The 27,203-nt window shown below is 51.0% G+C and overlaps 3 protein-coding genes across 3 annotated transcripts in view; 1 reads left to right on the top strand and 2 right to left on the bottom strand.

Annotated features, from left to right (window-relative positions):
- Window positions 1-10,198, bottom strand: part of MADD (MAP kinase activating death domain) — a 41,388-nt gene extending 31,190 nt beyond the window's left edge. Inside the window, 7 exon segments of the mRNA XM_021009683.1 lie at window positions 605-685; window positions 2,010-2,123; window positions 2,315-2,446; window positions 2,797-3,100; window positions 3,691-4,287; window positions 5,555-5,705; window positions 10,104-10,198. Of these exon segments, the coding sequence (XP_020865342.1) occupies window positions 605-685; window positions 2,010-2,123; window positions 2,315-2,446; window positions 2,797-3,100; window positions 3,691-4,287; window positions 5,555-5,616 (1,290 nt within the window). The 5' untranslated portion in view covers window positions 5,617-5,705; window positions 10,104-10,198.
- Window positions 10,199-10,473: 275 nt separating this feature from the next.
- NR1H3 (nuclear receptor subfamily 1 group H member 3) lies at window positions 10,474-22,396 on the bottom strand. The gene is given in 13 exon segments (XM_021009675.2): window positions 10,474-12,038; window positions 12,768-12,862; window positions 13,033-13,146; window positions 15,754-15,853; window positions 16,233-16,412; window positions 16,513-16,609; window positions 16,611-16,680; window positions 16,683-16,724; window positions 17,137-17,403; window positions 19,598-19,819; window positions 20,807-20,886; window positions 21,563-21,697; window positions 22,290-22,396. Coding segments are annotated over 11 exon segments (1,377 nt in total). The 5' UTR covers window positions 20,850-20,886; window positions 21,563-21,697; window positions 22,290-22,396; the 3' UTR covers window positions 10,474-11,891.
- LOC144455462 (uncharacterized) lies at window positions 21,554-26,845 on the top strand. Its single transcript, XM_078148874.1, has 3 exons — window positions 21,554-22,343; window positions 25,402-25,562; window positions 26,459-26,845. The coding sequence occupies exons 1-2, from the start codon at window positions 21,554-21,556 to the stop codon at window positions 25,512-25,514; spliced, it is 903 nt and encodes a 300-aa protein (XP_078005000.1). The 3' UTR covers window positions 25,515-25,562; window positions 26,459-26,845.
- Window positions 26,846-27,203: the final 358 nt, after the last annotated feature.

Below are 27,203 nucleotides of genomic sequence, written 5' to 3'. Positions count from 1 at the left end.
ATTTAAAACAACACTGCTATCACTAAGAGCTACCACTGAATGCCTCAGATGACACAAGAGAGGGGAAGGGAATTATGAAGTGCTGAGTGAGAAGCACAGCCTCCAGGGGATGGCCCCGGAGGACAAGCACAACAAAGCCCAAGACGGGGAATTCACACGTGTTACCTTCAAGTACTGCATGCAGCGTGTGGGAGGAGGAAGAACAGAAACCAATAAAAAATCGATGGAATGGACCAAACCAGGAAAGGGATTTCAGAAGCAAAGACACTACAGAGACCTGGGGTTTAAGAGGAAAATATAAGAAAAGACCCCATAAAGAGTACTGAGTCAAATTCCAGACCTATACATTCTTTGAGTCAGCAACAGTTCCAAGGCCATGCAAACAACAGAGAAACAAGGACAAACAGATTGCTCGTAAGGTGTAAGGAGCATATTAGACAGGGGCAGGATATGCACAGGAAGCTAAGAGAAGCTGTATTTGAGATGACCCTGACTTCCCGCAATAAGGTGTGAGGTTGTTTCCTAGAGATCTGTCCTCTAGCCCCCCACCCCAGCAGGCCCGCGCTGGAGCACCCGTAGCTGCCCTTTCCCTTCCTCCACTCACCTGCTTCAAGTGTTTTTTCAGTTCTAAGGATTCGGGCTCTGGCAGGATGGGCAATACCTCTGCATTGGTTGGTGCAATCACCTATAGCAGGCAGAGCACAGTGACTGTTTTAGGATGTGTCAGAAGCTTCTTTGAGAAGCACCTCACCAAAAGATCAACTAGCAAACAGAGTCCAACACCTCGGACCAAAACACCTGGGTTCAAATCCTTACACTGACAGTGACTAGGCAGGTGACCATGGGCAGGCCACTTCACCTCTGAGTCTCAGTTTCCTCATCTGGAAAATGGGCAGAATAATACCTACTTCACCAGGTTGATTTTAAGATCAAATGAGATGACAGATGTAAGCCAAAATGCTTTGTAAAACATTATATACAATGTTAGCTGGTATCACTTCTCTTTATCTGTTGAAGTCTTCCTACCCATTCTTTAAAGCCTAACTCAAAGACCACCCCTTCCATGAAGCCTTTCCCTCATGCCACATTCTGAAGTGACCGTTTCCCCCTTTGTTTTTCACCTCTATAGTGCGCTTATAGATTTCGATGTTTCACAGTCATCTGTATATGTGGCTAGACTATAAGATCCACAGGGGTAGCCTGTGTTTTGTCTAAGGTCTGTTATCTCTCCTAGAGCTGAGCACAATGTTACACAGCTAAGTCCTGATTAGTGCAAAGAATCAATGGTTGTATTATTTGAATTTGTACCACATATTTTCATTGGGCCGGAAAAATTAATCATGTTTTATATAACTGTAACTTTGGGTAGTGAGAATTCAAACATATGCAATCACTTTGGGGAATTCATTATTCACACTAATAAGAACCTAGCTCTACACAAAAAAGATCCTGAATAAATGTCTGCTGAATGAAACTGTACACAGGCCTGGATGCCTAAACTGAGGCCACCAGCCACAATGAGAACCCACTGAAGCTACAGAATATTGATAGAGAAGCTTCCTCCCACAGTCTAGATGACTACTGGTCCCAGTCCCCAAGGTAAGCCATGAGACAACTGCCTATATCTACCTATGTGATGTTAGAAAAGCCTCTTCCCCTCTCTAGGCTCATTTCCTCACCTATATAAGGTGAGGTTGGATGCCCAGCTTTAAATCCTATGATCTAGGACTATATTTGGGCTCCTTCCCAGTCACCACTGTCTGACAGCTCTCAAAGGATGTGGAAAAAGCACCTAATTCTGGGAGGAAATTGGATGATTGCACCCTTTAGGACAAAGCTAAGGGCCTTTCATTTGTACCACTCTCCTGCTAGTTAATAAAATAGAAGCAACACTTTTTTTCCTTGTTCAACTACAGCAGTGACCTCAAAGACTAGCTCGGGTGCAGGCTGAAGACAAAAAGTAGAGCTCCACCGTAGATAATCCCACCATCCCCAGCCACGTGTCTCACCCGATTGCTGTCCAGATCCACCAGCCATACATCATCTGGCATCTTGAAGTCCAGTTTATAGAGGAAGAAGCTGGCAGGGACCCCAATGATGTAAGGGGTAGGGGCCAAAAGCAGCTATGGGTGGAACACAAAGAATGAAGCACAGACAGCACACTCCAACCCAATCGATCCCATACACCAAAACAGAATTTTGTCAGAGAAGGTAACACTGCCTCCACAACCTTCCTGTCCTTTGGGCCTTTCTCCCTCACAGCCAGGGATGGGACAATAGAGGTGAAAGAGCCAAAAGCCACAATGAGACTCACCTGCTCTGCAGACGCCATGCAAGTAGGAAGCAATGGGATAACAGGAAACATGTACTCTAGGGGGTAGATCATTGCCACAAATGCCATCACTGACATGGACAGTGCATTGTAGTCCCGGGACTGTAACACCACCTGCCACAAAGCCATCCAAGAATGGCTCACACTTCGGCATACGATCGAGGGGACGCCTGCCATCAGCCCCCAAATTACACTTCTTTTCATCACGTTCCTCCCAACGCCCAGAAAGCCTTCCTGACTCTTCTCTGTGACGTCAGTAATTTCTTTCCAACACGTCCCTTTGCCTCAATAACTTCATCCCTATTCTGCAATCCTAAAGCTCCTCCTTCAAAGAGGTTTAATGATCTTTCTCTCTAGAAGATTAGGTCAATGTAGTCTACGGCAAATGGGAATGTCAGAGTCCTTAGTATGTCTTTCTCTCTCTCTCTCAGAGTCCCTCTTCCCCAGGAGAATGGCCCTCTTACCTTGTGCTCCAGCAAGATGCAAGACAACACCTGCAGACAAGCATCTACACCCAGAAGTTCCAAGGGTAGATGCAATGGGAAATCTACCAGGGAGAATCGAGATGGGTCAGGGAGGGCAAAGGTCAGAGCAGGCTGTAGCTCCTGGGGTAGAACTTCGATGTCCACTCTCTTCTGGCCAGATATGGGCACTGGAGAGCGCAACAATCGATAGATCCAGGCTTCAATCTCACGAAGGTCATGCAGAAGGGCGCTGGATTTCTCTTCTACCAGGAGGGAACCCGTGAAAATGCGCCACATGGTGTCCCTGAGACATAACCAACAGAAAAAAGCCACCTAACCATCAGGGCTCCTGCAGAGCAAAGACTATCTTTTGCCTTCCTTTCTATCTCCAGTGCCTAGCCTGTCACATAGTAGGTGCTTAATAAAAGGGTAATGACTGACTATTCCATTGCAACCCAAAGCATCCAAAGGAGAGAAGATCTGTAACTAGAATGGAAGAAATGATAAGAATAGCCTCACACTGGACTCAGTCATGATTTGACCACAGGAAGAAGCAGGTTAAGAAGGAACGACAACACATAGGGTGGGTAGGGTCTGCTCTACTGCCCATCATGAACATAAAATTCATTGTCTTTTTTCCAAATGGGAACGCTGTAGGGAGCCCAACTCTCTAAAACCCTGCTGCTTAACCAGGAGACCCATACACAGGAGGCTGGATTTGCCTCGACTAGCCTCTAGCTCCAGACTCAACCAGATCAAGGGGGATTTAGGGCCTTTCCAAAAGAGAGAATGCCAGGCCCTCACACCCTTTGGTCATCAGCTATGGTGAAGCCCCAAACACATCCTCTCTTCGCCTCTGGGGACCAGATGGTCAGGTCAGTGGCACCCTTGTACCTCTGTACCCCTCGGGGGATGGCCAGTTTCTTGCCGAGTAGTCGCTCACTGCAGCAGTCCACCAAACGCTTGAGGGTATACAGACACTCTCGGAAAGTCGTGAAGAAAGGGTAATGGCTGAGCACACACAGGGATGTCAGGGTGCTGTTGCGGGAGCGGCTCCCCCCCTTAGCCCGGCGCTTGCCCTGGGGAGACTGGTTCCCGTCAGGGGTTGAGTCAGCACTGGGGGGCTGCAAAGAAGGACTGCTCTCTGACTTCTCTGTGCTTGCTTCCTCTGGAGTGGGAGTGGCCTTGGCAGCTTCCTTTGTGCGGTGCCCTGCACCACCCTCCACCTTTTCCTTGGGCATCCGCTTCTGGAAGGAGCGGTAGAAGTTGACACAGATGCCATAGCGAGTAACTCCAGTGTCCTTGTCAGTGAGGGTGAAGACGAAGGAGGTGTCATCACGCAGGCTCATGCGCCGCTGCCGCACGCTCAGACATCCCTCAGGCTGGCAGAAGAACACCACATCTGGAGGAAGGGGGAATTCAGGGTAGTCCTCCAAGGGGTAGCGCCGGAGCAGCTCTGGGGTCTGGGCCACACTGTCACTGCTTGGTTGCCTGAAGGACATAAAACCAGCCCAGTCACCCAACAGGGACACAGGGACCAAAGGGGCTGCCTAATTTCAGTCATCACAAAGCAGCAGAGACAGTGTGGCCTAGTGGGTCTGGCGACAGGCTTAGAGTCATGAAGATATGGGTTTAAATCCTACCTCCAATGCTTTCTAGATGGGCACATAACTGAACTTCTGTTTCCTCATCTGTAAAATGGTGACCATAATACTTGAAGCACCTATCTCACCAGATTGTTATAAGGATCAAAGGAAGTCCTGCCTGTAAAGCACTCTGCAAGCCTTAAAGAGCTGCAGAAATGCCAGCTACTAGTCCTGTTGTTACTCATCAATAAATTAACTCATGCTTCCATTTTAGACCCACAAGCTAGATCTTGGATGCTCTGTGGCCCCAGATAATGGTTTGACTAAATGGGGTCCCTAGTGTTAGGGGATCCACATTTATCAGACCCTCACCTCACCACAGACACTGAATCCAACAGGAAAGGTAGGAAGTTAACACAGTTGTGCTTGAGAAGCTCATGGTGCAAGACTGCTTTGCACGCTCATGAATTACAAAAAGATCGTTCAGAGATATAGACGGGAGAACAAACTCTCATTTTCCTCTTGAAGGAAAAGGAAATGGAAATATGAAAAAACAGAGTGACTTGCCCTGAACCATGAAGCTACTAGGACAGGGCTTCTTCACCTTTTTTGTGTCATGACCTCCCTGGAACTCTGGTGAAGCCAATGGGCTACTTCTTAGAATAATGTTTTTAAATGCATACAATGAAACACATAGGATTATAAGGAAAACCAACAATATTGAAACATAATTATCAAAATATCAATAAAAACAAGTTCACAAGTTCTTTACCTCAGGCGAAGAACCCCTGTGCTAGGATCTGTATCTATGTACCGATACTCACTCCCAGCCAGTCAGTTCTTTCCTTATCCGCCTGAGTTTCCCCTACCAGGTTGAAAGAGCACAGTAAAACTGAGAAGCAACTCAGCATTAGCAGGGAACGGAGAAACTAGCACGCCTTCGAGGTTGCCCAGAGGGAACGGGCACAGGCGATGCACTGATCTGACCAGCTTAACGGTATTTCTTCGTTCTTTGCTTCCTAGTCTGGACAGGGGATGTGAGGGAAGAATGGGGGGAGGGTCATGGGGAAGTGACAGCAATGTAAAAACCACACTACTTCAATAGAATGTTTTTAAGGAGGAAGGAGTACGGGGGAGTCCTAAGTCTAGAAAACCAACCCCTATAACATTACCTGGCCCCAATGATCACTAGGTAGTCGAGTAATCGAGGGCAAATCTTCTTCTTCTGCACCATGATTCCAAATCACCTGCTCATCTCAGAGAAACTTCAGGGCATCTGACTGGGAATCAGAGAGAATTCCGGAAATAGCTGATGATGGCAATCTAAAGGAAGAAAGGCAGTGAGAAGCTCCATTGCTGTGCTTAGGTGATTAGCCCTCCCCTAACTCCCCTAACATCATCCTTAGATATGGGCATCAGAGAACAAGTCATCATATCCTCTAACTCAGCAGAATAAGGGATGGAGAAAAGAACACTCTCGCAGCCTGGCACTCCATTTTGGCTTATGAGCTGAGAATGAGTCAAACATAATGCAGAAGGACAAATTTTACTCCCCCCCTCCCTTTAGCTAGTTTATTTTTGGCCCCACCTGGGGTGGGGGGAGTGATTTGTTTCATAGCAGGTCCAGTCTGATCCTCTGTCTTCCTGATTAAGAGAAATGAGGTCACTTTCAGGGCAGCCATGGGATTTTAGGTCCATTTCAATGGGTTTCTGAATCAAACTAGAGCCTTGAGCCTACCTAATCATTGACTCCAGGACTAGATCAAAACCAAACCACCTTCTACTTTCACCACTATTCTGAATTCATCTTGATTCAGACTATTATAAAGACTGTATACCTAATTTAGGTGGGCTAGCAGCAGTAACTGTTACAACACAAATAGTGTTATAACCTGAGAGCTTAAAAATCAAAATCTCTATGCTCCTTTTGCCCCTCTCCCCCTGCTCTAGGGCCAAGGAGCCACAGCCAAGAGTTCTGCCCTTGGTGCTGAATTTTCTCCAGTGAACCCAGTATTAAAGTCAAGAATAGGAGAGAGCAAAGGAGATCATGGGATCTTTCCCCCCTACTATATGTTGTCAACATCAGGAAATGAAAGAAGGAATACTCAGTGGCATACCTGCTATCCCCTAGAAGTGGGGAGTGGGAAGTGGGGAAAGGAAGGGAGGCTCGGTGAATTACTAAGCTATATGTCCAAAATTAGGAAAAGCTTAAGAAGTCTTAAATGAGAATAATGCCAACCAACTACTTCATCTCTCTCCATAATCCCTTCCAGGGCTGGTTTACAATGTGCCAGAGTTCTACATGTGCCCACACTAAATACACACATCAGGGAGAGCCCTATTTATTATACCTATACACAACACACACACACACACACACACACACCCCACTGCTTGCATATATGCACACAGACTGATGGACATGTAAACTTACTATATGCTTAGGGCCTTGTTGGTACAGTCAACACCCAGTTCTCCCCTACAAAATAACGTACATGACTTAGCCTATCCTCCTCATGCACCCTACCCATAGGCTTCGTCTGGCATTCCTCTTATCCCCCAATAAACACACGATAGTAGGACCTACAGGTAATAGGATTCAGTTCTATCTCCATAGCAACTCTAGCTCTCAGCACTATTTATAGTGCAGTTAAAGGCCCTCCCCTCCTTGGTGACTAAATGTGAGAGCTGAGCTGGAGTGGCCCAGAGCCCATGATCATACATCCTCCCTAGATCTACGAGCTTCTCTCTTCTCCTTATTACAACACTCATAGCTACCCTGTCCTTTGACCCATCTTCAGCATCCACATTCACTCAGTCTGGATCTTATCATCAATTCCTCTCCACTGCATAATCAAAACCAAGGCAGTGACTGCTCCATATGCTTCCCTTGGGCCATCAGCAACCTGGCTATCGATTCAGTCAGCCCCTTTGTTCCCTCACCTCTTAATACAGGCATCAGTATACAGCAGAGGGTAGGGTAACACTACAGAACTGAACTCAGATCAGCAAGCCCAACTGGGGAGCTGTACAGAGAAGAAAGGAAGAAAGAAACAGGCTGGAAGAGGTGGTAAAAAAAAAATCCCTTCTTTGAAAAATTATGAAGGCCAAAAAATGCCTTGGAAGAAAGAGGATAAAATGAACATTTAGAGCACAAGCAAATCTGCCGGACCAGAGCTCAAAGCTGAGCCACGAAACCTGTTTACGTGGAGTCTCACTCAACAAGCTGCCCCTTGGGGAAATCTCAGAGATCTCACTCGTTGCTTCTTCTACCAGTTCACTGGGCGACAGGCCTGTCCATAGTGGACCCTTCCTTCTCATGAGGAGCCATTTCATAACAGTTAGATATTAGTCATGGCTACCCCTCAATCTGCCGAGATTACTAAGAACAATAACAATTACTCTGGAAGTATCTTTTTGTGGCCTAAACTAAGAGCTGACCAACATGGGAGCCTTGGGGCCAGATCCCATCTCACAATTCAAATTCTACTAGCAGTCACTAGCTTTGGTTAAAATGGGTGAGAGAGACGGTCAGGTCTTTGCTAGGACTACTCCCCTGAGAGTCCAACCCCATGAGTAATGCCTCTAACCCACACAATTTCTTATTACAAACTTCACACTCAGAGTCTTCCCTTGTTTCAACCACATCTACTAATCTCAAAAGCCCCTGGTTCCTGCTTCCATCCCCTTCAGAAAGATCAGAGGCTCTAGGGACACTCACGACACCAGAGGTCCTGAATCACCAAGCAAGCCGCTTAAATACACATTTAGAATCAAGAAGCCTTTAAATTAGTTATGTCACTTCAGCCCTCAATGGACACGCTGCTTCACTGGGGTTTTATCTGACAATAAAAACCACAGGGGCTAGTGGGAGATGTGACATCTCTGCTGACGTGAGCATGATGGGAGGCTCTCCTCCCCCACTCGATGACCTTGCAATCGCATCAGCCAAGCCTGGTCCAGTGTGTAGGGGAGCAGTGGGGAGAAGGGGGGAGTTTGCAGACGAGAGGAAAATAGGAAAAGGAAGTGGGCAGGGGAGGCTGGTAGCGAAAGAAGAGAGAAATCAAAAGATGCACTGAGGGAAATTGGTCATAAGGAGAGAAAGCAGTTCTGTGAGCACCGGTTCTCTCCAGAAAACACTCAGTAACACCCAAAGATAAAAAAGACAAGAAGCCAGAAGCTGTCTCAGCTGAGTAGCCCAGAGCTAGCTAGACAGATCTTCCCACTCCCACGCCTGCTGGACAGTTCTCCTCCTCCCCTCTCCCCAGGAGCACAGGCCTCCTCCAAGCTGGCAGCACCACATACTCTTCAGGCAGAATCAGAGAGCAAATACTTGAGCCTGGAGCTCCTCAATCTTCTTTCCTCTCAGGGGCCCAATTCCTTTTGCTCTGGAATACTGTTAGTCCCCATTTCCCCTAATTTTCCCTCAGCATCCTTCACCCTCATTCTGAGTCCTCAGTCCACTCAATCCTCCAAGAGCCAACCAGCCTCCTGAAGGGCCCCCATCTCCCCACCCCAGCCTCATGATCCTACAGAGTCCCCAACCCCCCAGTCCTCCTTGAGAACCCCCCACCCCATCAGAAACCCCCTTCCTCTCAATCTTCATTCAGAAGCCCCAACCTCCATCATTCCTCAGAACCCTATCCTCCTATGCAATAAATCAACCATTTATTATTTATTATTACTATGTATTACTAAATTATAAATATTACTAAATTATAACATAAATATACTAAATTATATTACTAAATAATATTTATTATTACTATGTGCCAGGTACTGGGCTAAGCTCCCTCAGTTCTGAAAGCCCTTACTGTCCTCTCCTGAGTCCCCACCACCTCAAAATCCCCAGTCCACAGTCCTTCCTCAGAGTTCCCTGTGCTCAGAGCCTCTCTCCCCCAGTTCTAACAAGGACCAACCCCCTTTGGGCCCCCATTCTCGAATCTTCCCTGAAAGCCCCCAATTCCCAATCGTGATAACCCGTCCATCCCCTACTTCTCACAATTCCCACTTCCTAATTCCTGACAGCCTCTATCCCCAGAGCCCTCACCCCCATCCCCAAACCTCTCTCTCCTCTTCAGAGCCCCCAGACCAAGACCCCTTCCTCATAAAGCCCCCCTCCTCTAAGCCTTCCTGGCAGCCCATCCCCCAGACCTCTCCCTCCTCTTCAGAACCCTGACCCCAAGACCCCTTCCTCATAAAGCCCCCCTCCTCTAAGCCTTCCTGGCAGCCCATCCCCCAGACCTCTCCCTCCTCTTCAGAGCCCCCAGACCAAGACCCCTTCCTCATAAAGCCCCCCTCCTCTAAGCCTTCCTGGCAGCCCATTCCCCAACCTCTCCCTCCTCTTCAGAACCCTGACCCCAAGACCCCTTCCTCATAAAGCCCCCCTCCTCTAATCCTTCCTGTAGCCCATCCCCCATCCCCCAGACCTCTCCATCCTCTTCAGAACCCTGACCCCAAGACCCCTTCCTCATAAAGCCCCCCTCCTCTAAGCCTTCCTGACAGCCTCCACCCCAAGACCTTTCCTTCCCCCTTGGAGCCCCCATCCCCTCATGCTTCCTGACAGCCCCGCTCTCATTTTTCCTTCTCCCCCGTCCCCCTAGACCTCTCCATCCCCTCAGAGCCCCCATCCCGAGACCCCTCCTTCCCCCTCAGAGCCCCCATCGTTCCTGACCGCCCCCTCCCCTTCTGACGTTCCGTCCGCCGCGGGCTCCCTCGAACCTCAGTCTTGTCCCTCCCTGCCCTCCCGGGGCTCGGGCTCGGGGATCCGGGATCCGGGCTCGGATCGGTGCGAGGCCAGAGGCCTCAGCTCGTCTCCTCACCTGGGCCGGGGGGCGGGGCTGCACGACGCGGGGCGGGGCCGGGGGCGCGCGGAGGCCTGCAGCGCAGACTCCCTGCGTTCCGCGCCTCGCACCAGTTCCGCATCTGTACTGGAGTGGGGAGGGGGGGATGTACCATTGCGGGAGGGCAGGAGGGGGCGGGCGGGGCGGACCGTACTACTGGCACCGAAGGTTAGGGGTGGCTATTGGCTCGCCTCCCTGGGGCACACACCATTGGGCCGGCTGGGGAGGGGAGGACTCGTCGCCGTATATTTTTACTGTGCAAATCTCTTTTAATTATAGATGCTGACATCGTCCATTTTGGGGACGAACCGTTGATATACCTTGGAAGCTGCTTCTGAGAACGAGTGGCTGCGCGCCGGCCGGTGTTCCTCACTGCCGTCCCCACCTCCTACCCCTACCCCCTTCACGGTTTGGGAAATGCCCAGGTGCTGCAGCTCCAGAAAAGGGAGGGGTTTTGTGGGGGGGGTGGAACACACTACTCCTGCTGCAAGAGGTGGGGGAGGGATGCAGGGAAGGACTGCCGCAAGCTGGCACCTCCTGAACAGGGCGCGCACCGAGGTAGGGAGGGGCAGGGAGCGCCCCGCGATGCATGACGGGATATGAAGTCCGGCTGGGACGAAGTGGGACCCCTGGCGGAGTGGGCGTGGCGGTGACTCATGGCTAGGGCAAAAGGACTCGAAGGATTCTTGTGTCCTTGGGTTCGAATCCCAGCTCTGCTGCTTAAGGGGACCTTGGGCCAGTCATTGCCCGCCTCCTAGCTTCAGCTTCCTCATCTGCAAAATGAGGGTCTTGGCCTGGATGATCTCTAAAGGTCTCTTCTAGCTCAAAGCTTAAGATATTTTTGACTCTTAAAAAAAAATCTTATCAGCCTTCTTGGGACTCTTATTACTGTGATAGAGAGGGGCACAGATCCACCTCCCTTCATTGAGTAGAACCCTGATCTTCTTAAGGATCAGACAGCTGGACATGGGATCCTGATCATTCTGGATAGGATCCAGATAATTCAGACAAACAGGGGATGACCAAGGTCCCCCGGTGTCTGGCTGCCCCTGAAGAGAGCCCAGGATAGGTGCAGAGCTCAAATGAGATCACACACACACACACACACACACACACACACACACACATCTTATAAACAAACTATCATCTGGGATGAAAGGGGAGAGGATGGCTCCAGAGCAGAGGTTTTGTCCTTGGTTTGACCTCCAAGAATTTCCACTTCCACAGGTCTCCTTCCCTTCCTTAGAAACTCAGACACTTTAGTCTCCATTTTACATTCTGGTCAAAGGATGCCCCAGTGGTCAGGCTGTGAGATGGTACACGTCATGCCCAGGGTGTCTTCTCAGCCAGGCACAGAGGGATGACATGTCATTTGACCAACGGATGTGAAGAAGGCAGGAAGCAATGGCAGTGGGCTTAGAGAGCCTTGTGCAAAACAGGCATCCCAAGCTGGTCATTCCTCTCTGCCTAGACCGTGTCCCCACTTTCCCTAATAGCCAGAGAACTCCCAACCCTTCAACTCTCTTTTAATGCCCCACTTAGGATCTCCACCCCAGTCTAGCCCAAAGAGATGTCTTCCCCTCCTCATTCACCAGCTCTCTCCCCATATCCACACACTGGCCCATCCTTCACCCCAGTGCACATGAGGCTAGGACACGGAAGAGGATCATTCCTGCATGTCCCAGATCTCCGACAGTAGGGGCGGGAGCTTTTTATCCTGCAGGCGGAGGGCGAACACTTGCTCTGAGTGGACACTGCTCAGGGTGCGGAGGCTCACCAGCTTCATTAGCATCCGTGGAAACATTAAGGGGTCCTAGGAGGGGACAGAAGAAGAGAGGCCTCAGTTTCTTCCCCTGCTGACGATACTGCAGGGTAAGGGGAAGTTGTGGGAGAAGTAGGAAACATCTGGGGATTCTGTGGCCAGCCAGAGCTGCTCCAAAAGAAGATGGGAAAGACTGAGGAAATAACCACCGTGGTTCTCATCAACAGCAGTGAGTGTTTCCTAGTGCCTTCTTGAAGTCTGCAGTGTTTGACAGACATCATTTCCTTCTCCCCAGGGCCCTTCTCTCCTGACTGGTGATTCCCTCCCTCATGCCTGGCCCCTCTCCGCCTCCTCCCCACCCCTATTTCCAGTTTTCTCTGCCTGCATTTTCTTCCCCTATTAGAATGGAAGCTTCCTGAGAGCAGGGACTGTTTGATTGGCTTACACTTGTACCCCTAGTGCTTAGCACAGTGCCTGATACCTAGCATGCTCTTAGTAAATGCTGTATCTTTTTGTTTATCTATCATTTCATTTGCTTTTCATACCAACCCTGTGAGGTATTTGCTACTATTATCCCCATTTTATAGATAGAGAAACCAAGTCTTAGAGTAGTTAAGTGACTTGCTTAGGGTCAAACAGCTAGTAAATGTCCGACGTGAGACTAGAACCCAGGTCCTCCTCATTCCACGTCCCACACTCTTGCCATTTCGCTCTGCTGGCTTTCTACACCATGAACTCAGGATTCAATAGGAGGGCTGGAATGCCATGAGAAACACTCACATTTGGGTGGTGGATAGAGACATAGGCGTGCAGGGCCTCCACATAGGTATGCTGCAGCCTCTCCACCTGAAGCTGGTCCTGTACGTTGGGCCTGTCTGTGGGGCACCCTCAGAGACAAGGAGGAGGGGTGAGGAAGGGCCCAGGTGCACCCAGAAGATTGGGCAATTCCTCCATCCTCGCCAGACACACCCTCCAGGTCAGCCCTGAGCCCTCGGAGTCCTTCAGGACACGGCGCCCCCCCCCACCTCCTGGCTCTGATACACACCTGCAGAAAAGATGCTGATGGCGATGAGCAGAGCAAACTCAGCGTCATTGAGCTGAAGCTCGTTCATGGCGCGGGAGAATTCAAAGATGGGGTTGATGAACTCCACCTGCAGCCCTGGGGAGTGGGGCCACAGGACAGGGTTAAAGCTGGCCCAGCAGGGCAGCCCCCCAGCCCCATTAGGGAAGCTCATGAGGCCCCTCTGACACATCCCCAGGACTCCTGGCCTGGGGTCCTGGATGGAGAGCTGGATTCCTGACTGTCTAAACTCCTCCTGATAATACAGATGAGAAAGCTGAGACCCAAGGAGGGGGATCACAGATTCACAGTCATTGCCAGGGCCCCTTGCCCCAGAACCAGCGCTCTCAGGGGCATTGGCATTTACTGTAGATGCCAATGGGCCTGCTGAGCTTTCAGCGACCCTGTCCCCTACTGTCCAACCTCTAGGAGAGCTGTTCCCCATCTAAACAGCCAGAATTCCCCTGCCCTGTTCTGCTGGTCAGCCACACTCCATCAAACTCAGAAGCCATCTACTTTTCTTTTTGCTACTCCAGGCTTGCAGATTAGTCATTTCCTGTACTTTCACCCTGATTTTTATCAACGGTCTAGGAGATGGAGAAACCCAGTAAGTGACAGGCATGGTCAAGGGACAGAACTGCCTTCATCTTTGGGTCCAAATCACTACCTAATGGCCCTAGCCCCAGGAGGAGGTTAAAAGCATCCAGCCCGTTTTGCAGACACAGAAACTGAGGGAGATAAAAGTAAGATGAGATGCCCTCTGAGACCTCTTTTATCTCCAGATCTAGGATCCTGTGATGTCCCAAGACGTCACCCAGAGAGTCTGTGAACCCAGGGCTCCCTTTCTATAACACGCACATTATGGCCCCCTTGGGCTATTCCTCATAAGAGTGAAGCCATCTGGAGTGCAACAAGCATTGACCTGGCATCTGGAGGGACCTGGGTTCAAATCCCAGTTCTTCCACTTACCACCTAAGTGGCCTAGTAGATAGCGTGGCTAGTGGCTTGGGATCAGGAAGACCTGAGTTCAAACTTTGCCCCTCACAGGCTGGGTTACTTTGGGCAAATCATTTCACTGCATTGAGACTCATTTTCTTCACCTGTAAAATGGGAACGATAATTCCTGCTCTCCCTGCCTTACAGAGTTGTTGTAAGAAAAGCATTTTGTAAACCTTAAACATGCTAGATATTATTATGTGTTTCATGATAACATAATGACAGGCAGCCTAGTGTAATGAAAAGCAGGCTGGCCTTGGCATCACAAGACATGAGTTACATATGAGCTGTGTGACCCTGGACAAGTCACTTACTTCTCAGGGCTCTGGGAAACTCTCTAAGCTACAGATTAAAGCCAATTGATTTAGTGGAGGGCATTTCCCACACTGATGAAATCACCAAAAAATACAATAAAATAATAATGAGGAGGATGAAGGTGATGATGGAATATTAGAAGAATTTCTTTCCAACACAGCTCTGGGTCACCTCTGTTTCAACATTATTGGAAACTGTCAATAGGAGTTAATTCTTGGAGAAAATCTTTCAGGCTTCTAATCCTCCACCCTAAAATGGTCCTTATCCTCTAAGCCAGTTAGTCCCCTGACACCAAGATGGGGAGTTGTTGAGAACAACATGGGAAAGTTTAGCCAGAGAAAGGAGACTTAAAAAAAATTTTTTTAAAGGTCAGGGTGACTCCCTCCTCATCTGCAGAGGTGGGGGCCTCAGGGTGTGGAGCATTGCATACACTGTCAGAAATGTCTGGTATGTTGGTAAATTTTGTTGAATTGCTTTTGTTTCTCATGGTCTTTTGTAATGCTTTGTTCCGAAGGATGATTTGAGGGATAGAGCAGAGGGGAAGGATCCTTGGAAAGGATGATATAAAACCAAATGATATCAATTAATCTGTGGGGAGGGAGAGATAAAGAGTGGTTAAGTGACTTGCCCAGGGTCACACAGCTAATACATGTCAGAGGCCAGATTTGAACTCAGATCCTCCTGATTCCAGAGCCAGTGCTCTATCCACTGTGCCACCTCACTGCCCTTTAATTGATACAATTTTAAAATATTTAGGGAGAAATTGGGAGAAGAGGTTGAGATGTAGGATAGTAGAGGATTAATCTACATTATGTGTCTGGCCCAGTGTCACACAGCTAGTATGTATGAGGCAGAATTTGGACTCAGGTCCCCCTGACTTCAATGATGGTGCTCCGTCTACCTCACCACCCAGCCGCCCCAGTCATTGTTAATAACATTTGTTAGATGAGATTGGGCTGAATAATTGGAAGGCCTAATGGAGACGAAGGGGAAGGAATTACTTACAGCCAGGAGGAGGCCTCGCCCATCGTGCATGCAGGACTCAAAGGCCTGACCCAACTCCAGATCAGCCTTGCAGTCTCCTGGCTGGGAGGGCACTCTCCATTCTTCTGCCCTCCCTTCTCCTCCACCCCACCCCACATCACAAGACCAGAGATCTACAGCTGGGAGATTTAGTCTGACTTCCTCAGAAGAGAAAATGGAGCCCAGAGACATCACACAGGTGCTACAGGGCAGTGGTGGAATTTGAACTCGGGCACAAGAGTCTCAGCTTAGTGCTTTTTCTGTCGCCCTTCGAGGCCTCCCTTGTCTGTCTGGATCTGCCAAACAAAGGAGACACCTCCAGGCCTCCTGGCTCTGCCCAAACCCAACCCACCCCAGCCCACGGGTCCTTACCTGCCTTGGCAAAGTCATCGCGGTTGTAGCTAAAATCCTTGAGGAAGGTGATGCTCTCACTGCCAGGGTTATACCTCCGGGACGTCTCGAGGAGCATTACCTGTGGAGCACAGGCCAGGGCGTCCTGATCCCTGGCCTCCTTCCACCTCCCCTGTGGAGGGGACCCTCCATTTCTGGATCGCCCTCCCCCTCTGCCTCCCGGCTACCTTCCAGACTCCTCGCCAATTGCCCCAGGTGCAGGAGGCCTTCCTCTCCCCCGCTAATGCCCTCGCTCTGAGACGACCTCCCCCTTTCCCTGTAGACATCTCATCCCCATTCAAATGGGAGCTCATGGAGGACAGGAATAGTACTTTGGCCTTTCTCCATATCCTTAGCAGAGGGCCTGGCACACAGTAGATGCTCAATGGGTGCTTGCTGACCATCTCCAACCCCTCCACCCCCATGGACCGGCCTCCCCGGAGGCAGACATGTGGAGCCACCTCAATGGTCGACGTCTTGAGCAGGGCGATCTGGTCCTCCCTGCTGAGCTGCAGGAAGCCGGGCAGCTGTTTGGCAAAGTCCACAATCTCCTGCACAGAGACGATGGCGAGCTCCGTGAAGTGGGCGAAGCGCTGCTGCCTGGCCTCGCGGCTCTGGGGGTCTGGGGCCAGAGGCCAGGGCTGTGTGGAGGGAGCAGGAGCAGGAAGGGCACTTTGAGATAGGGGCCAGAGGCCATGGACCCCGCCCCCCCCAGACCCTCCATCCTTGTGCCAAGGGTACCGTGACCCGGAGGCGGTCAGAGAAGGAGCGCTGGTTACACTGCTGCTGGGCAGCCACCAGCTTCTCAATCATGCCCCGCTGCTCCACGCTGAGCTGAGGCAGGGCCGGGGGCGGCGAGGGGGCCTGCAGGGTCAGCGACGACGATGCCTGGCCTTGCTCCTCCTCCTGACGCTTCAGCTTCTTCAGACGGATCTGCTCCTCCGACAGGACACCTAGGGGCATGGCTGGAGGTGAGGCGAGGCCAGGGGTGGGGAAGACGGGGTGAGGATGGGGAAGGAGAAGCAGGGCACTGAGGACGGAGCAGCAGGAAAGAACAACACATCCTGCCCCCCCCCGGGAGTTTGTCATCTACACGAGGAATGCAACCAGAGGGGGAGGAGATGCTTAGACCCTCCAAAAAGGTTCCAGAAGGAGAGGACATGAAGAACTGGGGGTGGGGGTGGGGGGTCAGGAATGGCTGTGCTTGGAAGGAAACCAGAGCGTGCCCCAGGCTGGCCCTGCGTGCCCTGGCCCGCCCGCCCCCATCCTTCCCAGGGTCCCTTATGCCGCCCCCGCGTGCCCAGCTGGCCCGGCTGCCCCAAGCCTTCCCGGGTCCCTGAGCACATGACACGAGGGAGCCCTTACACTGCTCCCGCATGCCTGCCTGGCGGCACTTCCGCAGGCGACACTCCTGGCACTTCCTACGCATGTAGGTGTCCATGGGGCACTGGCCACCACTGTGGCAGGTGTAGCGGGCGCCCTTGATCACGCTCCGGCGGAAGAATCCCTTGCATCCCTCGCAGCTCAGGACATTGTAGTGGAAGCCTGAAGCCTTGTCCCCACACACGCTGCAGACCTCGTTCCCCAGCATCTTGGGAGCCGGCCCCTTTTTCCTCTTTAGTGGCCGCTGCTCTGTAGGAACACAGAATTTTTATTTTACAATTTGGATGCATTTGTGGTTTTGGTCCAGACTTGGGATTTCATTTATGCAGGTGAACCTCTCACCAACCACCTCAGCGTGGCTGCATTTGATTGATGGATCTATTATAGTCTTAGAGAGATGTCTGGGGCACAAGAAGGTTGAGTCAATTATTAGCATTTATTAGACACCTACTATGTGCTGAGGTAGAAGGCTAGGGACTGGGCCTGCGATCTCACTGGCACCAGGAGCCCGGGTGACATTTTCTCTACCAATGGGCACACTTTCCGCAACTTAATAGTTTTAGGAAGTTGCCTGGGGGCACCAGGAGGTAAAGGCCTTGCCCAGCATCACACTGGCTATGCATGTACGCTGCCTCTACTCACTGGGGTACGACGATATAAAGGAAGCACCTTGCGTTCACAGAGCTCACATTCTAGCTGGGAAGGCTTGCCCGCGATTGTGTGTCTGATCTAGGACTGGAACCCAGGGCTTCCTAATGCCCAGGCCATGCTATCGCTCCCCCTTTTCTTAACATCATTTATTTCCTAATATCCAAAGATGGGTAAAGAAAAACAGTTAAGGAAAAACAAATCAACAAAGTATGCAAATCTGAGAACGTATGGAAAATCCACATCCACAGTCCCCCATCTCTCTACCAGGAAGGAAGTATATTACATAGTCCCAGCCCTTTCTCTCTGGCTTCTGTTCTCCCCACTCCAAGGCCACCAGTGGTCTCTCAGTTCCTGAGTCCAGTGACCTTGTCTCAGTTCTCATCCTCCTTGACCTTTCTGCAGCACTCAACAACGCTTCTAAGTACACTCTCCTCCCTGGATTTGTGTGATCCTGGCCATGGTTGTCTTCCTAACTACTGAAACACTTCAAAACAAAACTCATTATCTTTTCCCTCCAATACATTTCTCTCTGACTGTCCTCTTCTGTTGAGGCACTACAGTCACACTCTAGGAGTCATTGTCCATGCTTTTCCTTCACTCCCCTTCCCCATCGCCGAGTCTTGCCTCGGCGTCTCTCACAGCCACCTCTCCTTTTCTCTACTCCTACCATGGCTAAGCGAGGTCAGACCCTCACCCCTCTAGCCCGGACTATTGGAATAACCTCTTGACTGGTCTCTGTGCCCTCAGCCTTTCCTCTCTCCTACCTATCCTGCACCCAGTTACCAAACTGATGATCCTTATTTGCAGGTCTTCACCGCGGCCCTCCCCTGCTCAAGAAACTCCCAAACACCTTGAGAAGAGAACTGAGAAATCCTCCAATAATGGATGTGCTCCTTGAGGGCAGAAACTGTTTTGGGTTTTGTCTTCATATTACTGGAGATAAAGGCGGTGCCTGACACACAATTTTAACAAATGCTTGTGTAATGGCCGGGGAGATGAGACATAAACTCCTGGGCTTGGCACTGAAAACCTTACAGCTGCAGCTACTTTCAACCACTCACCTTCCCTTCTGGGCAAACCAGCGCACTTGGCTTTCCCCCACATCAACATTCCCTCCCCCAACACTTGCTCCCTCACTGTACCTTTGACCGGACTCCTCCCCAGGCCAAGAATGCTCACTTGTGCCCCCTGCTGGGCAGGGAGCAGGCGCTACACGAATGTCCACCATTGACAAGCGTAACCCGGTTCAATGCCCGACTCCTTCTGAAGGCCTTTCTGGATTAACTCAGATGTTAGTTCTCCCTCCACCAGCACTGCGTATGTGTCTCATACATATCCTGTCTGTATTTATCTGTGACCATGTTGTAACACCCCAGTAGGCTCTAAGCTCTTGGAGGGCAGGGACTGTCTCATTTTTGTATTTGTTCTTAGGAAAGGGCCAGACACAAAGGAGGTGAATGACAGATGCTTGCTGATGTAAAGCATCTGATCATAGAGTTTAAAACTGGGGCATACCCTTGTTTTACCAGTGGAGCCCAAAGAGGAAGCGACTGTCCCAAGGCCACTTAGTAAGCAGGTATAGGATCTGAACTCAAGCCCCTACCCTCCAAATTAGGGTGACGGTTCTTCAGAACTAGTGGTCCTCTCACTGGTCCTGCTGTCCTGGACATCTGTATTTACCAATCCTACCCCCTCCCAAACTACCTGCCCCTTATGCCCGTTAGTGGGCACCAACACGAGGGCTTGGTTAGGACCCCCCCCACATGCTCTCCCCAGTCCAAGCACCCCTCACCTGCAGACTCTGCATGAACCTCTGAGCAGGGGAATAGGACAGATGCTGGTCCTGCAAACTGAGCCTCTGAGCCTCCCTTACTGGGATGGGAAGTCCTGGCTTCCTCCCCAAGGATGAAGTTGCTACCAGCCTTTCCCAGGCTGTCCACCACATCTTGAGTCTCAGCCTTCCATAGCTGCTTAGCATCCTGGGCTTCAGCCTTCCACAGCTCCACAACCGATTCTGAAGAGAGAAAGAGTCAGCCCCAACTCAGCCCGAGTGCTTTGGGAAATGGCCATCTTGTTTCTACCCCTAGAGGGCAGCAGAGCATCAGTCTGGCCACCAGGGTTGATGTGGGTCCGGAGACCAGTCCCTCCCTTCTGGGTCAGCTACCTCAGTTTCCTAGTCTGTTAAATGGGTACGCTCTCCTTTCCCCCTGCATAAAAGTCTGTCTCAGAGAGGATCCCTGATTCCTCCAAGCCAGAAGCTGGTAAGCATGGGGGACTTGCCGGCTCTTTCTAGCACGTGGTATGTTGGAAATTGACTTCAGTTGGATTTGGAGGGCCCAAGCATGAGTTTCAGTGCTACCATTTGCTACCTACGACTCTGAAATCACTTCATTTTCCTGAGCCTTAGACCCTCCATCAGTTCAATGAGGGGGAGGATTACAGTTCTAGAGACAAGACGAGAAAATGCACCTGCAGAAGTGGGGGACTACGGGTGCGGAACATCACATACACAGATTCAGTTGATGTGCCAGTTAGTTTTGCTGAGCTGCTCCTCCTCTCCCTCCCCCACCCCCACCTTCTCCATTCTTTGTTCAATGGGATGGTTTGATACATTTTTTTTAAATTTTCGAATGAAGGAGTTAGACTAGGTAACCTCCAACAAAACCTGTGCTCCAATGAGCTTCACTGTCAAGAGATGAGAAACGTTGACTGGAAACACCATTGGCCAAGAGAGGGCCAGTCTCAAAATCGAGGGACCAGAAATCCAAGGAAGAATCCTTTCTTTCCCCAGACTGTGAGGTCTTTGAGAGCAAAGACTTTCTGTTTTTTGGCCTTTCTTTGTATCCCCAACACAGAGCCATTCACATAGTAGGTGCTTAATAAATACTTGGTGACCGACTTTCAGAGAGAAGACAGGATCCGAAGAAGAAGGAAGCTTATTTCTGGGGAAAGGGACAGGTCTAGGACAAGAGTCCTCTGTAGGGGAACGAACCAAGCTTACCAGGAGTGATATCAGGCACAGGTGGCCCCAGCCATGAGGACATCTCCTCTTGAGGTCCTGGACATCCCCAAGGAGCTGTCCTGCGGGAGGGACACAGGGTTAAGGTGCCCCAGAAACTCAGCCCCAGTCCCCTTTCTGAAACGGAGAGGGGTCAGGGCTCTAGGATGGCCCAGCTCTGAGATTCAATGCTGTTTGGGGGTTAGCGGGCATTTAGGTATGTTACCACCCCATTTCCCCCCTACTCAGCTAGTCTTTTCTCCAATGCCCCACCTGGAAGCTAGGGTTGAACCTTCAGACTAGGGCTCTGAGTGCTGCCGTAGCTGAATGAGGACAAGGGATGGAACTCTCTGCCAATGGGACAGGGCACTCTGTTAACCTCTCAAGAACTGGCTTCCAGTGAGCATGCCAGCTGCTGCCGCCTCCTGGCATCCCAGAACAGGAGCCTGGACCTACGACCCCCAGACCTCTTCCTTAGGAGAATTCACCAAATCTCCTATCCAGTCATTTCCGCCCCCACTATTTTTCTCTCTAGTTAGTATTTGGGAGGAATCTTCCTGGGATTTCAACAGAGCCAGGCAGCACAGAGCTTCCCTCCCCACTGAGACCCCTCTTCCCTAAGCGTCCAACAGGGCAGCCCACGCACCCACCCAGACACATCCTTGCCACCAAACTCTACCAGGTCTCCCATCTCCCCCTGAGGGTCCCAGTCCACTTCTAAGGGAAACCCTCTCCCAGCCCCCCAGCCCTATGACCCACCAGATCCTCAGGCCTGGTGCCCTTGCTGGACAATGCCTCTGGAGCCCCCTTGCTGGGAAGGCAGGTTGGTGCAGTCCCTCTGACCAGAGGAGAGCGAGCGAGCTAGCGAGGCAGCGAGGCGGCCAGGAGCTGGAGCTGGGCAGTGGAAAGGGAGCCAGAGCCCCCCAGGGAAGTGAATGTGGGGGAAAGGCTGCGGGCGGGGAGGGGCTCAGAGGGCGCTGCCTGGAACACCCCTCGCTGCTGCCAGGCTGGGCTCTGCCTGCCGGCCGGGATCCGGCCTCCCGGGGGCAGCCTCCCACCCCCCCCATGACTCCTCCCCAGCCCTCCCCCCCCCCCGCTCGGCCGCCACCCCCATCCCCCCATTCACTCCCTCACCCCCTCGCGGGACCAAGGCCACTTCCCTGCAGCCTAGAGCTACTCCCCCTCTGTCCTCACCCCCTGGCCAGGGGTGCCCCTCTGCCCTGCGCTGCCCTCCCGGTCCCCCCAGCCCGATCCCGGCAGCCTCAGAGCCGGCCCCGCTGTCCCCACCCCCGGAGACAGCGCTCCGGACACAACTCGCCGAGCAAAGGTCCCGGCGCTGCTCGCGGCTTACAGCCCCGCGATTGCGACACCCACGAGCTGGCGAGTGCCCACACGCACGCAACCTCCCCCTCTGGGCCGGGGCCAAGGCGCTGTCCGCTCCAGCCCCGCCGCCCGGGAGGTGCAGGGAAGGTGCAGACCGCACTACCTGGAGAGAAGGGAGCAGCCCGGGAGCGGACCCGGAGAGCCGCCCGGCGCACAGGTGGGAAGCGAAAGCAAACTTCGGAGCCGGAGGCTGATCCCACCCCCTGAGCGTCCCAGCGCCCCAGGCCAGTGCTGGAGGGGAGCAAAACCAATCAACTTGGAGCTATAGGGGACCTTAGAGATCACAGTCAATTGCTACTGCTTGATTTTTACAGCTGGTGACTTGCCCAAGATCACACTTTGCATGGCCGTGATGATCCCGAGTGGAAAGCGTTAGATTCGGAAGCCTGAGCTCAGATACTGACCAGCTTATGGATCCTATAAAGAATGGCTACCTCGCTGGGATGAGGAACCTTCGGCCTCGAGGCCACGTGTGACCGTCTAGCTCCTTGGGGCCGCACCCAAGGACCTAGAGGATCCCACGTGGCCTCCAGGCCGCAGGTTCCCCACCCCTGTCAGGCTTAAGAGCATGTTTCCTTATCTGTAAACTGCAGCTAAAATAACCATGGCTTCCATCACAGGGTTGTAGAAAGGGGGTCGTTTTTACAAAGTGCTATAGAAATTGTGAAGTAGGGCTGGTCTTGGAGTTAGGAAGCCGTGGGTACAAATCTCAGTTTTAGCATTTACCGGCTGGGTTAAGGCACTGAAACTCTCCGAACCTGTTTCTTCACCCATAAAAACAGGGATAAAGATGATAGACCATTAGCAGCACCTACCTGGAAGGGTAGATGTAAGCCTCCCTGAGCTAGAGGGAAGAATGCACTCAGGGGCTCTTAATGGCAGCCTGCCCTAGTGCAGAACTCGGAGTCCTAAAGACATGAGTTCGAATCCTGACCCAGACACTTGTTCTGCTTTGTGCGGCACCAGCACTGGCAATTTACTACCATTTATATGGACGTACTATGTGCCAGGCACTGTGCTAAGTACTTTACAAATGTTATCTCATTGAACCCTCACAACAATCCTGGATGAGGCGCTTGGGGTAGACTCAGATTCCACATCAGTAAAATGGTATAATAACCCTTCTGGAGGTGACTGTGAGAATCAAAGGGAATAAGGTAATTTTTTTCCTTTGCTAGTCTTAAAGCAGCCAGTCCCTGGGTTAAAAGATAGGAATGCAAAAGAAGGAAGGAGAGGCAGTTCCTGCCCTCGAGGGGCTCTCAGTTTAAGGGGGAGGACAACTTCAAAGAAGGAACCACCCCCTCATCAGCTCCCAGCATTGAAAGCCCTCCACTGGGAGGTGCCAGTCCCCTTTCTTCTCTCCGCTCCTCCCCACTCCCACCTCCCTTCCTGGGAATGAAGGAACTCCATCAGCCAGGCAGACCAGTCGCTTCTGTGCCATTTGCAGCGTCAGAGCACTGCCTGGAGCATGGGGAGGTTAGATGACTTGCCCAGGGTCTCACAACCCAGGCCACTTCTCTCTCCATCACGCCATTTGTCCCATGATGCCTCTCTCCAGCCTAACTTTCTAACCATTTAACATACCTCCCCTTCACATCCTCTATGTTACAGCCTAAACGATCTACCTACTCCACGTTCCCCTAGCTTGGCCTTCCATCTCTCACCTCTTGATCTTTGCCCAGTGCCTTCCTAACCCGGAGGGCCCGCTCTACTCACCTCCCCTTCCTGGAATCCTTAGCTTCCTCCAAGGCTCAAGGGACACTTCCCCTAAGAAGCCTTTCCCAGTTCCCCTAATTGTTATGTATATTTACTTATGGGCTCGGTTTCTACTGCCCATATTAGAATATAAGCAAATTCTCCCTGGCTTACCTTCTCACCTTTGGCCTGTGGGGTGGCCTCAGGGTTAGGGACACAGGGCTGGACTGCTCTGACACTAGCAGTGTGGATGGGTCACCTAATTTTCATGTCCCTCCAGCAACTCCCTACTTGGTGGAAGGTATCCTAACGCTTGGAAGTTCCCATGAAATTACTGAATTGAATTGTCTGGCTGGGCAGGATAAGAACGAAGGGACTGCTCTCTAGTTGCCCACGGATTTGGGCTAAAGGTGACCCAGGAGCGCTTCTGCTTACAGAACTCCTGGGGAAAGCCCCTCTGCACCACCCCCAAAGCAGACATTCAGTCTTGAACCAGGATACCTGAGGCACACCTAAGGCAGTGGCCTCATGCCTTGTCATTCACCATTGTTGAGAGAATGAATATGGATGAAGTCGGGTGGAAATGGCTTTGGATGGAAAATCAAGACTTCTGTACAAGCCACTTCTGCCCCCTCGGTTTCCTCATCTGTAAAATGAGAGGGTTCCATCCTGTCATCTCTAAGTTAGAATGTAATCTTCTTGAGGGCCGGCATATTTCCCTTTTGTCTTTGCATGCCAGGGCTTAGCCCAGTGCCTGGCACGTGGGGGCCGCTAATCACTTAACACTTGTGGACAGATTGAGCCTTGGTCCTCTCCAGCTCCTTCCTCCTAAGATTCTCAGTCCCTTCAAGGCTGAAGGTTCTCCCACCTCCAGCCCGCCCCAGCTAGGCAGCTCTGTAAGGCTCCATTCTAGCATCTGGGGCCCACTCTGGAGCTCCAGAGAGAACGGGAACCACAATGGCCTAAAATTTGGGTAGGGCCTTTCACTTGGTTTGGATTTGGGTCCAGACTTATGATTTCACTGATTTGTGAGTACTCCTGGAGAGAAAGCTCCTTCAGCTACCTGAGACTATACCTGGGGCCTATACCTAATGGATATATACAAACATTTGTATTTGTATAGTTGGCATGCATGCATGGATACATATGTACACGTGTATTTTATACATACATGTACATTTCTATATAGTTGGCACCTGTGTGTACACACCTGTATACACACACATATACATTCATACATGTGTACTTATATAGTTGGCATGTTGCGTGGGTATATGCATGGGTGCATGTATATATACAGGTAGGCATTTTATACATGTGTGCGCATTTCTATATAGCCGCCACATGTGTGTATGCACCTGTATACACAGATATGCATGTATACACACATGTGTATTCATATAGTTGGTATGTGTGCATGGGTATATACATGTGCGTATATACAGATATGTATTTTATACATACATGTGCATTTCTATATAGTTGGCACATGTGTGTATGCCAGCTCCCTCTTTTCACAGATCATGTGCCTGAGGCTGGGAGCTGGCTCACACATCGGCAGGCAGGATTTGAACCCAGACCCATGGGGCTGCCAGTGCGAACAGGCTGGTGGAAGAGCAGCAGGAGGGGCTGAGAGCCAAGCAGGATGCTCCAGGACAGCTGTGGGAGAGAGAATCAGGAGGTTACTTGTGGCCATTCACCCCTGCCTCCACCCCTCTGTTACTGCCTTCTTCCTGTTTTGCTGTGAATTCAGTTCCCATGGGTCCCACAATTTAACATGATCGGGCAGGGGGACTGGACACTGGGGCAGAGGACAGAAAGAAGAGGGTGCCAGGAAGAGGCAAAATTCTGAGGGAGTGAAGGGGAGATCTGAAGGGGGTGGGCGGTTTAGGAAGAAAGAGAGGGCAAATGAGACCTAAGGAGAAACAGAAAGGGAAGGGAGGAGGTAAATTGGGAGGAAGACAGAGGGCGGGGATGGTGATGAGAACAGAGGGAGGAGAGACAGCCCAGAGAGAGGCAGGCTGGTGTGACCAAATTGGCCCCCAGAGGAGTTTTCACATGACCAAAAGCCCTTGTGACCCCCTCCCCTCCCCAAGGTCCTGCCCGAAGTCTTCCGTCCAGCCTTGTGACCAGGGCTCCTATTTGTAGGGGATACCCCAGCCTCCTGCCCCCCTGAATCATCAGCCCAAACTTCCCAGTCTTACTGGTTCTGATTCCCTGCTCCCACCACACCCTAGCAGTTCTAGAAGAGAAAGAATCCCAGAGCTTCAGACTCTGAGATACACTCTGTGCTCACCCTGCGGCCACCCCCCCCCTCTCCTGGCCCCAAGCTTTCTTGGATTCTCCACAAAATGCCAAGAGCTGGTCCAGTCCAATTCAACAGACCTTTTAAAACCAACAAAACGTCATCAATATCTTTGGGTTTTCATCTCATTCATCTATCTCCCAAGGCATCCCTCCCCCTCCCTCTTTCAGAGGGCTGTCCTCCATAACAAAGAATAAGAGAGAGGGTGGGGTAGTTTAGGGATACTGACCTACTTATCCAAAAGGCCTAACTTTCTATACGGTGGTTCACAGGTATGATCTCCCATCCGCTTAAGAAGAGGGGAAGGCACCTTCTCATCTTTCTTCTTGGGGTCAAGTCAATGAAGATTTTTTTAAAGCACTGCCCACGTGCCACAAACTGGTCTGGGTTCTGGGGGAACAAAGACAAAAATGAATCAGTCCCTGCTCTCAATGAGTTAATATTTGAGAGGGTGGGGCTACATTCTCCTAGCTTCTTCTCTTTTTCTTCCTTTCTCTGCACTGGGAGTTGGAATTTTCATTTTGGCTTACGATTCTAGCAAGGACTTTCTGCTAGATTTGTGGGGGATCTTACCCTGGTTTGTGCCACGGAGGCCTTTGGCAGTTTAAGTGAAACCTTTTTAAAAGTGTAAAATAAAGTACATAGGATTACAGAAGAAACTAATTATATCAAAATACAGGTATCAAAACAATTGGAAAAAAAAAGAGTTCATGGACTCCAGGTTGAGCTAAACCCTTGAGCTAAAGGTTTCAAACATCATCAAACACCTTCCTTTGGCCAGTCTGGGCCCCCAACTCAGTTGGCTTCATCTTGTCTACACTGCTAGTGAATATCCCCAACGTTCTCCCATTGGGTAAACCCTAAAACAGCTTCCACCCCAGGACTGAGACCAGAACCAGCTCTGTTGGGCAAACATCCCTGGACAAAAATCTCTCTTCCTCTAGAATTCACAAACTGCCCAGAGCTGTAGTAGGGATAGAGTTAAAGGTGGAAGGGACTTCAGAAATCATCTAGTCC

The sequence above is a fragment of the Phascolarctos cinereus genome, unplaced genomic scaffold (genome assembly GCF_003287225.1).
Source record: "Phascolarctos cinereus isolate Bilbo 61053 unplaced genomic scaffold, phaCin_HiC Scaffold_9;HRSCAF=440, whole genome shotgun sequence".
Lineage (NCBI taxonomy): Eukaryota > Metazoa > Chordata > Mammalia > Diprotodontia > Phascolarctidae > Phascolarctos > Phascolarctos cinereus.
This window is presented reverse-complemented; position numbering and strand designations above follow the sequence as displayed.

Coding starts and splice junctions, on each gene's coding strand:
- LOC144455462 (XM_078148874.1), top strand. CDS start 21,554: ATGACCCACCAGATCCTCAGGCCTGGTGCCCTTGCTGGACAATGCCTC. Junction 22,344..25,401: donor GAGAGCCGCCCGGCGCACAG/GTGGGAAGCGAA, acceptor CTCTTTTCACAG/ATCATGTGCCTGAGGCTGGG.